Raw genomic sequence first — 17387 nt, forward strand, 5'->3', positions numbered from 1 at the left:
AACTATGGATGCGGCCCACTTTGTAGTACAAACGAGGTGATCCTAATCGTTCATGTAGAGACATGAAAGTGGGGGCATCCTATGTAAAATGTTTACATAAGACTGAACCATGAATTAGTCATTTTTACGTTATAACACCGTTTACTGTTTAAAACTGACTATCTCAATTATTGATGACCTAGGTAACTTAGTCTTAATCCTGAGTTAACTATGAACTCCTGTTCACACGAGATTATCCTTAGATCTGCATAGGTGAGGGCAGCTCATCAGCGTTGGCCCAATAAGCCTCCCATTTCAGGGGTAAGATCATGTGGATAGCTGGGAACATAGGGTACAAGATGGAATTCACTCCTACCCGCTTTAGGGTTAGTAGATAGGTTGTTCTCTTAAGCACTGAATCCAAGTCTTGAACAAGGGGCCCCACCCTCTCATTGGCCCGAGAGGGATTAAGTTTATAGGTTGAACCTTAAACCAATTGTTCAATAGTGGATTAGTGGGACTTAAGGAGCAAGATGTAATCTTGGGGGTAAAACGGTATTTTGACCCAGCCAAGGTTACGAGCAACCTGTGAAGGATTAACTTACTGATTATGGTTTTATCAAATGGACACAAATATATCTATAGTGAGGGGAGTGCAACTACGGGACTTTAGTGGAATGACCCGTTAGTTAACGAATGTTGATTAACTCGGTTTAAAAGAGTTTAGCTAGTTAATCTTGAATCGTTGGAGCCCATGATCTATAGGTCCATTAGGTTCCTCTGCTAGCTCATATGGATTAAACTTAGAACAGTGTGATGAAATAAGTCGAATTGTTCGAATTGGGAGAAGAAAGGGAAACCGACAAATATAGTGATATAGTCGTCGGTCTTCTAATTAGAAATAGAGCTTTATGTTTTACATACTATAAGTATGAATGCGGATTCATACTAAGAAGCTCGGAATTGATGGAATTGGTCAAAAATAGTAAAAAGTCAAAATGTTGACTTTTGACTTTGAAAAGTCAAACTTTGACCGGCCTTATATTCAAATGTGATTTGAATTTTGGAAAAATGAATGCGGATTCATGCTCGGAAGGTTGGAATTAGTCAAGACGGACAAAATGGTAAAAAGTCAAAATATTGACTTTTGACTTAGAAAAGTCAAAGTTTGACTTTTGACTAGAAATATCTAATGACCATTTTACCCTTGGACTAAGTTAGTAGGAAAATCCAACATTTTGTTGGATAATCCCACTAACTCTTAGTGGGATATGTGGCTATATGAGATATAGACACCTAGCCCACTAAGTTCCACTAATTGTTAGTGGAACATTAGGTGTTGAGATTTGGCAAATGAATTGCATGCATTTTTGCATGTAATTAGGTTATAAATAGAGGTGTTTTCAAATGTTGAAGGACTTTTGCCTCTTTTATCATTTTCATCATCTCAACAAAAGAAAAAAGAAAGCTTCCAATCTCATTTTATCTCCATTACTTTCTACACCAAAATTGGGTCCCACAACCCGGTTCTTTGTCTAGAGGATAGCAGTTGAGTACTAGTGGTGGTCTCGGTTAGAATTGGTAAGAATATATCGAACCTTTTGAAAGCTTCAAAAGGTAATATTTCTTAAAACCCTAATTTGATTAGTTTATGGTTATATGTTAATTGTGGCAATTATGGTAGAAATTCGATTCTTTTTCCGTTGTGCATGACTTAGTTCTATCAATCTCTTCCACTAACTATTACTTAGACCATATAAAATATAAATAAACTATAGTTCTAACATCTTTGGTTTCACTATAGAAATTCCGGCCCCCTTTGGAGGTGAAATAAACATATATCCTTCTCTGCCTCTTTCATATTATCTTTTAACACACACACACACATATAATGGATGCATCCAAAGCTCTTGTGTCCTTAGTCTTGTTTATCGCAGCTACAACAATTCCGAGTTTCCATGCCTTCGACCCTGACTCGCTTCAGGACTTATGCGTCGCTGACACTTACAAAGGTACATATGCATGTTGGTATTGTTGTTGGTCATGTAGTTTAATTTAGTACATAAAAATGTAGACTATCTCAATACAAAATGATTCAAAGTGGTGTTGATTTCGAATTCTTTTAGCATTTTTTCTTTTACGGTATGTGGAGTGGTGAGAGAATTGAAATTCTAATCTCGAGATCGTTGAGTTATGCCCAATTTAAAAAGTTTAATTTATCAATTTAATTATTTATTCACTCGAACTTTTTAAACGATGATAAATATTTTTTTGTTTAATAGGTCAAACTGTAGTATTAACTTTGCTCATTTAAAAGATTGACACTGTATTGTTTAAATTTTATTTACTAGTTTGGTTTTGAGCATGTTTAAATAAATTTAGTGCTCTAAAATCTAAGATCTTGTTTTTTTATATATAATAATAATAAAATAAACTATTTGTAAAAAAAAAAAATAAGTATTTTATCCACTTTGTTTTTTTTTTCTTTTTTGACCCTTTTTAAAATAATGGTAATGTTTGTTTCGTTTAATTATCTTATTATAATTTTGATGGTCTCAATTTTTTAAATAGAAAAATTGCAATGGGGAGATAAAAATATTTAGAAAAAAATAACTTATAGCAATTTTTCTTCTTTCTCTTTTTTTTGTATATTGTTAATATGACAGGTAACTAGTAATATTATGTGGCTTTTAGATGCCTATCAAAGAGTTATTTGAAGGTTATCAACTTTTAAATTTGTTACTTTTGCAATTTAGAAAATGTAGTGATATGAGTTATATTATCCTAATTTTTCTTTTTCCTATTTTTGTCAACACCCCTTTTAAATAATTAAATACTTGAATTGGAGCATGTTATTTTTTAGAGAACAAATTTCTGAAAATTAGTTAGATTTTTATTTTCAATTTGGCTTTCGTTCTTAAAACTATATAATTAATGGAAAGTAAATAATAAAACATTAAAACCTGACGTGGGAAAATAATACTTATAAACTTAAATTATAAAATTATAAAATTATAAAATAGAATATTTGACAAAATATTTACGCTTTGTAAAAAGATCGGTGTATAATAAAATTTGTGTGGTTTTATTCTATGAAGTGTAAATAGTTTATCAAATTTTTTTATTTAAAAAATCCCAAAAAAACTAGAAATATAAGACTCGTTTATTAACTATTTTTTCGTCTTTTTGTTTTCGAATTTAGAAAGTTAATTAAGTCTGTTTCTTTTGAAACCATAGTTTATATCCATCTTTAAGTAAAAGGGTTGTATTATCGTTGCTAACCAAGTTCTAGAAATAAAAACAAATTTTTAATAACTACCGATTTTGAGTTAACAAATTTAGAGTTTTTTTAAAAGCATAGATTAAAATGACTATCAAAGCTATAGAAAATTTAAAAGGGTTCATGTGCCTAATTTTCAAAAGTAAAAATAGAAAATGAAATAATTATCAAACGCTTGAATGAATGAAATTGATAACCACTATTATTGATTATAATTGAACAGACATAAAAAAATAAAATTATTAACATCAATGTTAGAAATTAACTAATTTCTTTTCCTTTTATATTGTACAGAAATCAAACAAACCACAGCCAACTATGATTTTGCTCCTAAATTTAATAGTATGAGGTTTCATCTCAAAATCAACTGACAATGAGAGAAGTAACCTATCTATATTATGTAGAGCTGTGAGTTTTTTTAGGGCTCTCAATCTCTCCAATATGCTCCTTCAAGATGGTGCCTCTTTGGGTTCATTTATCTTGGACCGAATACCTGTTGTTTGGATTTACTGGACACTAATACCATGTTAAATTTGATAGTATGAGGTTTCATCTCAAAACCAATTAGCAATGAGAGGAGTAACTCATCTATATTATATAGAATGTGAGTCTCTTTGTAGGACTCTCAACTTCTCAGGTTTACTTATGAATGTTCTTTAAACATGAGAACTAAATGAATACATACGAAATTAAAATTATATTTACTTAACCACCTTGTAATAAATGTGGTTCGGAGGATGTCTATTAATTACTATTCTAACGATGGTGAATCAAATAATAAAACAATGATAATCTTTCTTTAAGTTGAAATTAATTAAGGTAGATGTGCGATAATGGTACGTAACAGGGATAAAAGTGAATGGATTCCCATGCAAGGAGGACTCCAACATAACAGCCTCAGACTTCTTCTTCGCTGGACTAGCAACCCCCGCCCCCATCAACAACTCCGTTGGGTTCGCCGTCACGCAAGCCAATGTTGACAGCCTCCCCGGCCTCAACACCCTCGGCATTTCCCTCAACCGTGTCGAATACTCGCCAAACAGTGGTCTAGTTCCTCCCCACACGCACCCACGCGTCACCGAGATCATCTTCGTCCTTGAAGGCCAACTCGATGTTGGATTCATAACCACTGCCAACAAACTTATTTCCAAGACCATAAAAAAAGGTGAAGTCTTTGTCTTCCCCATAGGCCTACTCCATTACCAGCAGAACAACAAGGATAAACCTGCTTCCGCTGTCGTGGCCTTCAACAGCCAGCTGCCCGGAATATTGGTTGTTGCACCCGCCTTGTTTTCCTCCTCTCCAGCCATCGACAATGACGTTCTTGCTAGAACTTTCCAGATTGGGACTGATAAGGTGGCAGAGAGATTAAATCAAGGTTTTCTCCGTGCTAAGAAGATAAGTGAGACCACCGTTTATATGTATTAGCCTATTATAGGTAAATACGTGTAACGAAAAAACAACAAAAAAACGAAGAGAACAAAATGGGAAACAAAAAAGCAAATATTTCAATTGAGTTTGATATGCATCGAAGTGGAAACATTTGCGAGTTTCGAAGACCAATTCTTTCCAACAAACTTGAAAAGAGCATATGAAGACTTGGAATCGCAGGAATATTAAATTCTCTTGTATTTCACTCAAATCAGTCAAATAAAAAGTATAACTGCAAGCTAATTAGTACAATATTTTGGTTTAATCAAAGTGCCATATTGTTTTGTGTTTGCTCTAGTTTTGGGACTTTTTATGTAGTTTTGAGATTCCAAATATACTTCAACATTTTAAGTGGCTTTGGAAGCCAAATTGATGCTAATTCACTTTAGAGGTAGGTGGATAAAATGATACCTTTACACTCAAAATTTCAATTAAAGGTGGAAGTTTAATTCCAGATATGCTTGATGAATTTTGTATTCTGTGAATGTTGTCTTAGTTGCAAATTATATTTGATGTATTTCTAGTAATAATTATTGGATATTTCCATTAGTTTCTTATGTAATGAATTGATAATGAAAGGAAATCATTGTATTTGAATGCATAGATATAATAAAGTATTTGATGCGTTTATTTAAGTAAAAACAAGTGCTTGTATTGTAAATGGACATAATTTCAATGTTTTGTATTAAGACTAATGTCACGCCCCAAAAATGACCCAACAGATTTTTCGCAAATTAAGGCTCCTTAGCATTGCCCAAGAGGAGCCAACCAAGTCCCAAGCAGTCCAAAGACCCAAGGAAGAGGAACAGGTTCACGCCAAGCCTATGACACGCCAATGTGCAGGAGATTGGCGCGTGCGGCCCTGACATGACATGGGCGCGCGCGCGCGCAAGGGCGGCAGGCAGACAGGCGGACGCGCACGGACAGATGGGCGCGCGCGCGCGGCATGGACGCGCGCGCTAGTGTAGCGCGCGCGCGGGAAGCGGACACGGAGCGCACGGAGCGCGCGGAGAAGCATCCGGGAACCTCTCGAAGGTTCCAGAAGAATCGCGAGCGGCCGGGAAGGCTCGCGAACACGCGCGAAGGCGCGCGCGCGCGCGACAGACGCACGCAGACGCGCGCGCGCGCGCGCGCGCGCGGAAGCCTCCAGAAGGCCCGCGCGCGCGCCAGACGGCCCCAGACGCTTCCAGAAGCTTCTGGACAGTGTCATGACGCGCTCAGGAATGTTCCAGATTGCTTTTGCCGACCTTGTAAGGCGGTTTAGGGCTTGTAAATAGATTGTATACTTCTATAAATACCCCAAAGGGGTCCATTTGTAAAAACAACACAGAATCCTTGGGAATTCATCAACAAAGCTCTCTTAAGCATTTTATCAAACACCTTGTCTACAACTCTTTGCCTACTTCTTACCTACGAATTTCCTTCTTCCTTAGTTTGTTCCAACAAGTCCAATTACTCTTAGGCTTACATTGGTGCAACCCCAACACCTTTGTGCCGCACGTTGGTTCTGTGATTAAAATAACCACGTGACAGGTGGTATCAGAGCGTGTTCGTTCAAAGGGACATACTCTTGATCGTTGCTATCAAGTGCACGATACCGAGAGACCAAGATTCAAGACTCTAGTTCTTGAAACGTTGTCAAAGTAACGGAACACAGTTTCTACACCCACTTAATCCCAGTTGACTTGTGAACAAGATGTCCAACGAAGAAGGCCACATTTCAGCCCAAGCTGAGCAGGTTCTTGAAGGACCTGTCACACGAGGTAGGAAGGACCGACGATCCCCGACCCGACGATCGAAATCTAAGGGTCCGGATGCAAGGGAGCATGTCGAAACTCGCCTTGCCAACCTTGAGCAAAGTCTCGAGGATGTCCAGCACACGGTAGAAGAGTTGGGTGATAACTACGAAGAGCTTATTCAGGAGAATGTGGAAATCTCCGCAGCAACCAAGGAGCTCGTGGCCGACCTTGGAAAAACATTCCAAAAGGATTTGAAGGAGTTGTCATCAACCGTAACCACTTTGAAGACATTTGTTGAAGGTGAGTTACGCGAACTCTATTCTAAGTATATTTCCCTAGATGCAAAGGTAGATACTCTTTGCATGGAATGTCGTTCCAAGCACTTTGGTGGAGACGGTCCATCCACCAGTACACACGCCGCTGTGCAAGGCACTACTCACATAAAAGTGCCGAAACCTGACACATACAATGGGGTGAGGAATGCCACGGTTCGTGGAAAACTTCCTCTTTGGCCTTGACCGATACTATGTAGCTGTCGGTGTTCGAGATGATGAGGCCAAGATAAACAATGCCCCGACATTCCTAAGGGATGCCGCACAACTTTGGTGGCGTCGAAGATACGCTGACCAAAATGGGAATGCCATCCAGACGTGGGAACAATTTCAAGGCCGAGCTAAGAAAGCACTTCGTTCCCCACAATGCTGAAATGGAGTCAAGAGCCAAACTTCGAAGGCTAAGACACACAGGTAACATTCTCGACTATGTGAAGGAATTTACCACTATTATGCTTGAAATTAGTGATCTGCCCGAGAAGGAAGCCCTATTCCAATTTAGAGATGGATTGAAAGATTGGGCCAAGGTTGAGCTAGACCGTCGCAATGTCCAAACATTGGACGATGCTATAGCCGCAGCTGAGATGCTTATCGATTATACAACCCAATCAAAGGAGAGAAAACCTAGTCCAAGTAAACGTGAAGGCAATCACTACAAGCATAGAGACTCCGAGCAAAAGGAAAAGGGAAAGAAGGCATTCCAAAGACATGGCAAGTATCACAAAACTCAACAAGGTGAGTCGTCCAAACCTTCTCCCTGTTTTGTTTGTAATGGCCCTCATCGGACAAGAGACTGTCCGAATAGAAAAGCAATGAATGCACTTGTTGCCAAATTGCTCGAGTCCAAGCAAGGAGATGATACACCACAGATTGGTTCCTTGCAACACATTGGAGCTCTGAAACAGGCCAATCAAACAACTAAAGGAGGCCTACTCCATGGAAATGTAAAGATAAACGGGAGAGAGGCTATTGCCATGTTTGACACCGGTGCGAGTCATAACTTCATGAACGTGAATGAGGCTAAGAGAATAGGCCTCAAGTTCACAAACGAAGAGGGGACTGTCAAGGCGGTAAACTCGGAAGCACAAGCCATCAAAGGTGTAGCAAGAGGTGTAACAGTCAAGATCGGTGATTGGCAAGGTAAGCTCGACTTCACCGTGCTACCTATGGATGACTTTGATATTGTGCTTGGCTTAGGGTTCTTCGATAGAGTAATTGCTATCGTTGACTCCTCCGGATGTACCCTGACGATAGTGGATGGTCAAATAACGACCATCCCACTAAAGAAGGGAAAACCAACAATCAGATTGTCAGCCATGCTAAATAAGGAGGGAGTCGCCGAAACCCAACATCAAACAGTACCGTCGAGAGAGACAAATTCTAAACCAACAGTCCCAACAGAACACAAGGACGTTATGCTCGAGGCAAAGTCAGGAAACGCCGATGCAGTCAATAACGTCGTAAGCCAGAAGGCAAAACTGGCTGCTATAACCACCAGCATGTCCAGAAGTGACTTCCTTAACAGAATCAAGGAACGGCACGAAGAATGTGATATATCAAGGGCATGCCTGGCGAAGGCCGCCACTAAAATGAAAAAGTGGGCGGACCGGAAAAGGAGGGCTAGAGAGTACCAAGTAGGGGAAAAAGTAATGGTAAAGCTGCTACCAAACCAATTTAAATCCCTACGCAAGGTACATAAAGGCCTAATCCGAAGATACGAAGGACCCTTCTCTATCATCGAGAAAGTGGGCAAAGCAGCTTATCGATTGGAACTTCCTCCCAGACTGAAGATCCATAATGTCTTCCATGTGAGCATGTTGAAGCCTTTCTATGAAGACAAGGAGGATCCAAGCAGAGGTGAGTCCTCTCGTGCACCTACCGGCATGATCTCAGAGTTCGACAGGAAAATCAAGGAGATCTTAGCGGAGAGGAAGATACGAAGGAGAGGAGTTCCCAGTTATAACGAATATTTAATTGCTTGGGAAGGACTACCCGAAAGCGAAGCAAGTTGGGAAAAGGAGGACACCCTATGGCAATTTCAAGATGAAATCAGAAGATTTCAAGAAAGCGCAACGGGGACGTTGCGAAATCGAGTGGGGGAGGGTGTCACGCCCCAAAAATGACCCAACAGATTTTTCGCAAATTAAGGCTCCTTAGCATTGCCCAAGAGGAGCCAACCAAGTCCCAAGCAGTCCAAAGACCCAAGGAAGAGAAGCAAGTTCACGCCAAGCCTATGACACGCCAATGTGCAGGAGATTGGCGCGCGCGGCCCCTGTCATGACATGGGCGCGCGCGCGCGCAAGGGCGGCAGGCAGACAAGCGGACGCGCACGGCAGATGGGCGCGCGCGGCATGGACGCGCGCCGCTAGTGGTAGCGCGCGCGCGGAAGCGGACACGGAGCGCACGGAGCGCGCGGAGAAGCATCCGGGAACCTCTCGAAGGTTCCAGAAGAATCGCGAGCGGCCGGGAAGGCTCGCGAACACGCGCGAAGGCGCGCGCGCGACAGACGCACGCAGACGCGCGCGCGCGCCAGACGACCCCAGACGGCCCCAGACGCTTCCAGAAGCTTCTGGACAGTGTCATGAGCGCTCAGGAATGTTCCAGATTGCTTTTGCCGACCTTGTAAGGCGGTTTAGGGCTTGTAAATAGATTGTATACTTCTATAAATACCCCAAAGGGGTCCATTTGTAAAAACAACACAGAATCCTTGGGAATTCATCAACAAAGCTCTCTTAAGCATTTTATCAAACACCTTGTCTACAACTCTTTGCCTACTTCTTACCTACGAATTTCCTTCTTCCTTAGTTGTTCCAACAAGTCCAATTACTCTTAGGCTTACATTGGTGCAACCCCAACACCTTTGTGCCGCACGTTGGTTCTGTGATTAAAATAACCACGTGACACTAAGCTATTATATATATGTATATACGTGGTATAATAGTCTTAAGAAGGTTACTATATATATAAATGAAAACATTAAGAAATTAAAAGACTATTTAGCAAAGATATCATTTAGTTAAGCTATTATAGGTTAAAAGATAGTTTTAATGACTAACGCTATTGAATGTGTTATCGTACCTAAATACATTTTATATCATCTTACTCTATTATAACACATCCATTATAACTTTACAAGTTTAGATTTTTAATATTATGGACGATCAAAACCTAAAAAATTATTATTAAAAGTCTCTTATACTTTTTTCGTTAGCTATCATAATCATTATTTTTCGGAGTTGTTGTCCAACTTTTTTTTAATTTGGTTAATGAAGAATACATTTTCTTCTGAGGATAATTTTACTCGGTTTCTATTCAAACATTTTGATCAAGAGTTCATATACTTTATATTTGTCAATTGAGTAATAGCTAAGTCGTGGTGTTGCTAAGAAGGTTCAATTTATTCTTTATCATTATAATTTAACATTTATATGCAAATATTATTTTGTTAACTAATCTTAAAATTGACTAATACTAAATTTATCGTTAGTTTAATTTTAAATATAACAAAATATTGGCACCTCTTGCTCTTGACATTAGAATAAATGTTATAACAAAAATAAAAAATCGACAAGTAAAAGAAAAGGATACATAAAGGCTTGCAAGTTTATTTAACAATGTGTTAAACTACATCCATTGATAGAAGAGATTCAACAGATTTATAACTTTTGGAGGGGAATACAAGGAAAAAACTATGCACCAATAAGCATTAGAGGGTTTATATACGACGTATTTGTAACACCCAAAAATTAAGGTAATTTTAAATTTAATTATCTTAATTTTATTTAATTAGGTTGAATTTTGTTTGAGTGTTATTAAGGTCCCTTACTGAGTATATGTTTATACTCACTATGTTTAATCTTTTTTTTCAAGCAAATGTAAATGTAGAGAAAAGCGGGTGAATGACAACATTATTTTTATGATTTCTTCCGCATTTATGTTTTCAGTATTTTATTTCAGAACTCATAAATACCCTTATGGTATTTTCTTTTTCTAAAACAGGCTCGAACTAGTGTTTTATTTTTATTTTTTTTACGTACTTGATTTATAATTTATAAATGAATATTTGAAGTTTTTCTTTTAAAATTTATAGTATCTTCTTTTATTTTAAATAAGAAAGTATTTAGTTTTAGTGATAATGACCTCAACACAGTGTAAAGAGTTGGATGGTTACAAAACTCCTAATCTTAAGCCCAAAATGTAAATTATTAGTCTTTCATGCTTGTCATTAGGAGTACATTTAACATATTCAAAATTATTCAAATAAGAAACATATATTTGTAAGTCCACTGTCATACTCAATGTACATAGCAAGAACTTGAACATGATATAGCACAAAATTCACATAATTAACTAGCAATTGGCCCAAAAAATTTCTAGCATATTTTAGGTTTGGTGTATAGTTTGAATATTCTATTATTTATTATTTTCATTTATTTATTTATTTTATACTTTAATTAGTCAACTCAAAGAGGCACCATTTCGGAGGGGACATGTTGAAATGTTGAAAGGTCCCACATTGAAAACCAAGAAGACTCACACTACTTATAAGATAGATGAGTTACTCCTCTCGTTACCAATTGATTTTGATCAGTTGGAATTGCTATTCAATTTAAGATAGGTGAATTCAAGGAGGCATCATCCTTAGATGGCGTTTCAATCTTGAAAAAAATCAAAGAACTCACATAAAAGGACTTTCTTGTATAGATGAAGTAGATTGCATTAAAAGGCTTTTTTGGTATAGAAGAAACACGTTTGCATTAAAAGACTTTGTTGTATATAAACACACTGCATTTCTAGCCACACATGATATTTGGGGACACATAAACTATTAATTGATCAAATTAACAAAATCTATCCAACATCACAACAACCACTAATACTTTCAACAAAATATACCAAACTAGAATTCTTTAATGTCTAGTTGCATGAGCTATTAGATTTCATTTGGGCATATCAAATTGAATAAAAATATATTAAATACAAAAGAAAATAATTTGTTCAGTCAGCTTGTCTTCAAAGACAAAAAAAAGAAGAAGAAACCTAAGGCATAGTAGATTGAAAAGGGACTCTCATCCTTATAGCATCGGCCTAAGGCGGTGATATTTATGTGAGAAGAAGTTTCTCAAAGCTTAGGAGGAGCCTTGGAGTTCACTAGATAGAAAGAGTGTGAAGATGATGTCATCATGGCAGTGAGAAGTTAAGTCTCACATACTTGGAAAAAGCATTAGTATTATTTCACTAATGCTCACACATTCAACGGGATCCTTAATTTCACCTGAGAAGGCCGAGTCTCACGTTGAGGTACAAGGCCGAGTCTCACATTGAGGTAGGGAAGTAAGTCCAATCCAAATAACCCAACAATCCAACCCATATTAATATGAGTTTGGTTAGTTTAAAATATGAATAAATAAGATATATAACAACGTTTTTAGAGGTCATTTTGAAAAATGGGAAAACCACTTTTTCTTTTGAATTTTAGTGAATAACATTTTTTTTTTTTGCACGTGCATAGTCTTTTATAAAATACCAAAATACTCACATTCTCCAAACTGTAATTATTTCGTTTCTACTCTGTAATTAATTTTGTCTTCCATTTAGCAAAATCCATATAGCAACTCATATCATAACTTTTTTCTTAATATATGAGAAGTCAAATAGCATTCATTGGGTTGGGGTTAAAAGAATTGATTCAACTCAACCCTATCCAAATTAATATATATATAAATGATCGTATGAAAAGTTAGCCGATCGTGTAAGAAGTAAACAATCATTTGAATGTAAAAGCTAAAACAATCGTTTAGAAAGCTAAAAGATAGTTGGGTTGAAAAAAACAAACAATATAACCTGACAATTCAACCAACCCAACCCATATTTTATTGGTTGGTCGGTTGGGTTGGATTGAAAAATTAATCTGGTGTTATTCAGGTTACTAACCCAACCAACTCGAAAATATGGGTTGGATTGAAAATGTCTATAGACCCAAGCCAACTCATTTACACCCCTAATCTAAGGGGAGTCTAGGTGATCAATTCAATTTGGACTATACTTGTGTCATTGTAAACATTTTTATTTTTACAAATAAGTACAACATTGTAAACGCTAGCTTAACTATATTTTATATCATGGAATTAATTGTCTTTTTTTGGGTATACTATCCTCTAGATGTAGGTGAATTATTATCGAACGGGGTTTTCTATCCCTACACATTCTTCATTTACATTTGTGATTCTAATTGTTGACGCTAAATTAGTTGTTAAGACATTTTGTTTACAAGTGTGGCAACTCATTCTTAATTTTCAATACTTATCAATAATATATCAAAGTATATATTACAAAACTAGTATATTTATGTCCTTTAAACAACATATGTATAAACTTAAGATCCATAATTATAGAGAAATAACAATATTATCGTCTTTGAAACGGTAGTTAATGTCATATATTTTTGTACGAGAAAAAAGTACCTAACAAATAAATTACTTTTAACATATTAATATTACTAATATTACTGTATGTCCTAAAAGTACTTCGTCTGAATTTGTAAGTAAGAGAAAATGGCATTTGAACCACCCATCCAACACCACAACAAGAACTGATCGATCCTCAACCAACTACAACATATCAAACCAAAACCAACCCCAATTCCCACAGCCTTTGCTTTCACAACTCATAGTTACCAAAAAAAAAAAACTGAACAAAGTCAGTTGTCTTGTTAGTATGTCACATTTAAAAGACGACTTGGCCAAATGGTAAGTTCTCATTAGTCGTATTACCCCAATGTTTCTTTGATTGAACCTAATTAGCCACAATTATTATCATCATTATATATGCTTTTTCTTTTCCAATTCGACTTGCTTTGAATTTAAGGCTAAGCCAATTTTAAATGTGCCTTTTGCATTACCATATCATGCAAGCTAAAGTAGGTGTGACATTAATATTATATGTTGTTGTTGTTGTTATTTCAACTATATGATATAATATATAAACAAACTATATATATAAATAGGTACTATTACCTCTTCCTTTCACCTTAAATCCCCCCTTTGGACATCAAATAACATATATCTCTCTTTTCTACATTATTTCATATTTTTTTGTCCTCTAATAATCTATACCACAAATAATGGATGCATCAAAAGCTATTGTGTTCTTAGCTTTGTTTATTGCAGCTACAACAATTCCCCACTCCCACGCATCTGACCCCGACTCACTTCAGGACTTGTGTGTTGCTGCGACTTCCAAAGGTATGTATGAAATGCTAGTATTGTTGTTACTGCATGTAGATTTAATTTTGGGATTAAATACATGAACAAAGACTGAATTAATTCAAAATGAAAATGATTAATTTGTTGATTTCCAATATCATGTCTATTACAGTTTTTTTCTTTTTCTTTTACAAGATGTCTTTTAGTTTTAATGTTTCGTATTTTCTAATTGTTTTTTTCCAATCCGTACAAATATAAGAAAGAAAATTTCTTATAATACACTATATTCAACTAGGTTTAAGGGAGTTATTGATTAGACGAGCAAATAGATTTGTGATTTCTTGAAATCTGATCTTTTCATTCAAAATTTTGATGTAGTGTTACAAAATTATTGAGTATAACTAATTAACTGAACATATTCTACGACAATTTGCTTTGATATCATCTTAAATCATCAATTTAATCTAAATTCTTGAGAACAAAATTAATATAATAATATCTAACAAGCTCTACGTACTATTCCAGACATTGAAACTTAAGAATAAGGTAGCTTTGTCTATTTAGTTCTTACGCCCTTTTAAAACTCTATATGAAGTTTCTATATTAATTTTTGTATGCTTCATTTTCATACTTCTAAACGATGGACCTATATGTAAAGTGAACTTTTATCCATTCAAATACAAAACAAAAAATTATCAATTTGAATTTATTTTTAAATTAGTAAATTTTATATGTTATATTTTAAAAACTAAAATATCATAGTTTAAGATCTTTCTCTAAAATAAATATTAATTTAAACTTCATATCCTTAAAACTAATAAGGATTAAGATACAACAACTATATATATGGGAGAGTTTTTAAAATAGAAGATTTTACAAAATATTTAAACCTATAGTAAATTTTATCTAGTTATTGATATGCTAGAATGATAGAATACTATCAGTGATAGAATCCAAAATTTTGTTATAGATTGTAAATATTTTAATTTACTTTGTAATTTTTAAAAATGCTCTTATACATATGTATGTATGTGGAAGATAAAAAAAAAGAAGTAAAAAGTAAAAAATGTAAAAACATGCTGGAAATCTAAAGTCTATCTTTCATAAGGACATTCAAAACTTTCATGATGCCCTCCATCTGGACATCTTAGAATAATGCTCAGAAAACTCTAGATGTCGAGACATCTTTACAATGTTACAAAACAAACACGATGATTTGGATGTTCGTTCCATAAGAATCTAGAATGCATGTGAAAGAAATAAATTCCTTAATTTATGTCCGAGGTCAACTCCATATTATTTAAAATTTGTGCTAGTTAGTTCCAAATAAGTTTTAAGTAAATTTAGTTCTCCAAAACCTAAGGTTAGTTTGATACATTTTTGTTCTTCAGTTGTTGGTTCTTGAAATTTTTATTTGCTGCTTCTAGTTTTATTTAAGTTTACATAATCTCTCTTTAAATAAAACAAATGAATTTTGAGTTCAATTTTAAAAATAAAAACAGAAGGCTATTCTATCTTTTTGTCAAAATTTGACTTGTATCCAGTAAACATGAATAGAAACTAAATAAAACAAAAATTCATGAGAAGAAATAGTGTGTTTAAATTTAACTTTTAAAAAATAAAAAATAGGGACGCGCGGTAACAAAATTATGGATTTGATCAATAATAGATTATTACTGTAGCATAGGAATGATAACATTTGTTATAAATTATAAATATTTTATAAAATTTGCTATTTTTTAAAAAATAACATAGTTACGAAACCAACCATCAATGAAAGTTGAAGAAACTGCTAATATATATATGAACATAATTTTCAACTAACCTAAAACATGCAGTACCAAAACTACAAGTTCAAATTTTTCTCCCCCATACAGTAATTAAGTAAACAAATGAATTGGACACACCATGCAGATCTACTGGATGTCCAATTAGGTCTAAATTATTTGAGGGTTTTTAAAATATATGAGAACTAAATGAACAGAAAACTGAAACTAACTTAACTAAATTGTTAATATATAGGTTGAGCATGTGCATCAATTACCTTTCTAAAAGTAGAGGATAACAACAATAATAAATAATATTCTTTTTCTACGATTGAAATAAGCTAGATGTTATTAATATTGTTATACTTCCAAATTTGCAAAATGGTAACAGGAACAAAAGTGAACGGATTCCCATGCAAGGATGATACCAACATAACAGCCTCAGACTTCTTCTTCGCCGGATTAGCAAACCCTGCCGCCATCAACAACTCCATGGGATCTGCCGTCACTCCCGCCAACGTTGAGAAAATCCCCGGTCTCAACACCCTCGGTGTCTCCCTCGCTCGAATCGACTACTTACCCAACGATGGCCTGAATCCACCGCACATCCACCCACGCGCCACCGAGATCATCTTCATCCTTGAAGGAGAACTGGAGGTTGGATTCATAATTACCACCGGCAACAAACTGATTTCCAAAACCATAAAAAAAGGTGAAGTCTTTGTCTTCCCCAAGGGCCTACTCCATTTCCAGCAGAACAAGAAGGATAAGCCTGCTTCTGTTCTTTCTGCCTTCAACAGCCAGCTACCGGGAACTGTGTCGATCGTCGCCGCCTTGTTTTCGTCCTCCCCTGCGGTCGACAACGGCATCCTTGCTAAGACTTTCCAGATTGGGACGGATGAGGTGGAAGAGATTAAGTCTAAGATTGCTCCTAAGAAGAAGTAATCGCTGTTTGCATAAATGTAGGTATATGGTCAATGAGGAATAAATTTTCATTCAAGAAAAATTAAGAATAATTTTGTTTGGTTTCTACCCACATAGTTTGACATTTTGGTGAAAAGTTCATATTTTTAATATGAGTGTTGAGTAATATTCATATTCATTTGGGAAAAGCATATTGTATTATTATTTTTTCAATATATTATATATTAATTAACATGCTTCATTTTAATTATATTAGTTAATAAAAAATTTATTGATTGGATATACTGTTAATACACACTCATGTTTTACTTCATATATTTATATTTATTATATTGGTCACAATTACCTAATCTTATGTATTTGTTGTCATATTGATACACTTGGAATATGTCTTATATACTTATAAAATGAAATATACCAACTTTTTTACTACAAAATAAGCTATTAATTGAATTTTGATGGTTGGTTTAATATATTATCCACCTACTTGTAATACTTGATTGATGTTTGATATATTGTATATTTCTTATATACTTTGAATATCATACTTATATAATGAAGGACTTATGTTTTACTGTTGTTAGAAATATTGGTCATGCACTCTTATATGTTAACTAAGAATGTGTTAACTAATACATTATAAGAATGTATACTTATAAAATGAAATATTAATGTTTCACTTCAAAAAAAATATATATGTTTTTGATCGATTCACGATTTTTTTTAATGAA

At 35.3% G+C, this 17387-nt stretch overlaps 2 protein-coding genes across 2 annotated transcripts; both read left to right on the forward strand.

The window, feature by feature from the left end:
* Positions 1-1870: 1870 nt before the first annotated feature.
* Positions 1871-4687, forward strand: LOC101220944 (germin-like protein subfamily 2 member 2). Its single transcript, XM_004151628.1, has 2 exons — positions 1871-1991; positions 4107-4687. The coding sequence occupies exons 1-2, from the start codon at positions 1871-1873 to the stop codon at positions 4685-4687; spliced, it is 702 nt and encodes a 233-aa protein (XP_004151676.1).
* Positions 4688-13773: 9086 nt separating this feature from the next.
* LOC101207540 (germin-like protein subfamily 2 member 4) lies at positions 13774-16844 on the forward strand. The gene is made up of 2 exons (XM_004151181.3): positions 13774-14005; positions 16124-16844. The coding sequence occupies exons 1-2, from the start codon at positions 13885-13887 to the stop codon at positions 16675-16677; spliced, it is 675 nt and encodes a 224-aa protein (XP_004151229.1). The 5' UTR covers positions 13774-13884; the 3' UTR covers positions 16678-16844.
* Positions 16845-17387: the final 543 nt, after the last annotated feature.

This window comes from Cucumis sativus, chromosome 5 (genome assembly GCF_000004075.3).
Source record: "Cucumis sativus cultivar 9930 chromosome 5, Cucumber_9930_V3, whole genome shotgun sequence".
Classification (NCBI taxonomy): Eukaryota; Viridiplantae; Streptophyta; class Magnoliopsida; order Cucurbitales; family Cucurbitaceae; genus Cucumis; species Cucumis sativus.

Excerpts from the sequence above, each read along its gene's own strand:
- LOC101220944 (XM_004151628.1), top strand. The coding sequence starts at position 1,871 with ATGGATGCATCCAAAGCTCTTGTGTCCTTAGTCTTGTTTATCGCAGCT. Across the intron at positions 1,992-4,106 it reads CGTCGCTGACACTTACAAAG|GGATAAAAGTGAATGGATTC; the intron begins GTACATATGCAT and ends GGTACGTAACAG.
- LOC101207540 (XM_004151181.3), top strand. The coding sequence starts at position 13,885 with ATGGATGCATCAAAAGCTATTGTGTTCTTAGCTTTGTTTATTGCAGCT. Across the intron at positions 14,006-16,123 it reads TGTTGCTGCGACTTCCAAAG|GAACAAAAGTGAACGGATTC; the intron begins GTATGTATGAAA and ends AAATGGTAACAG.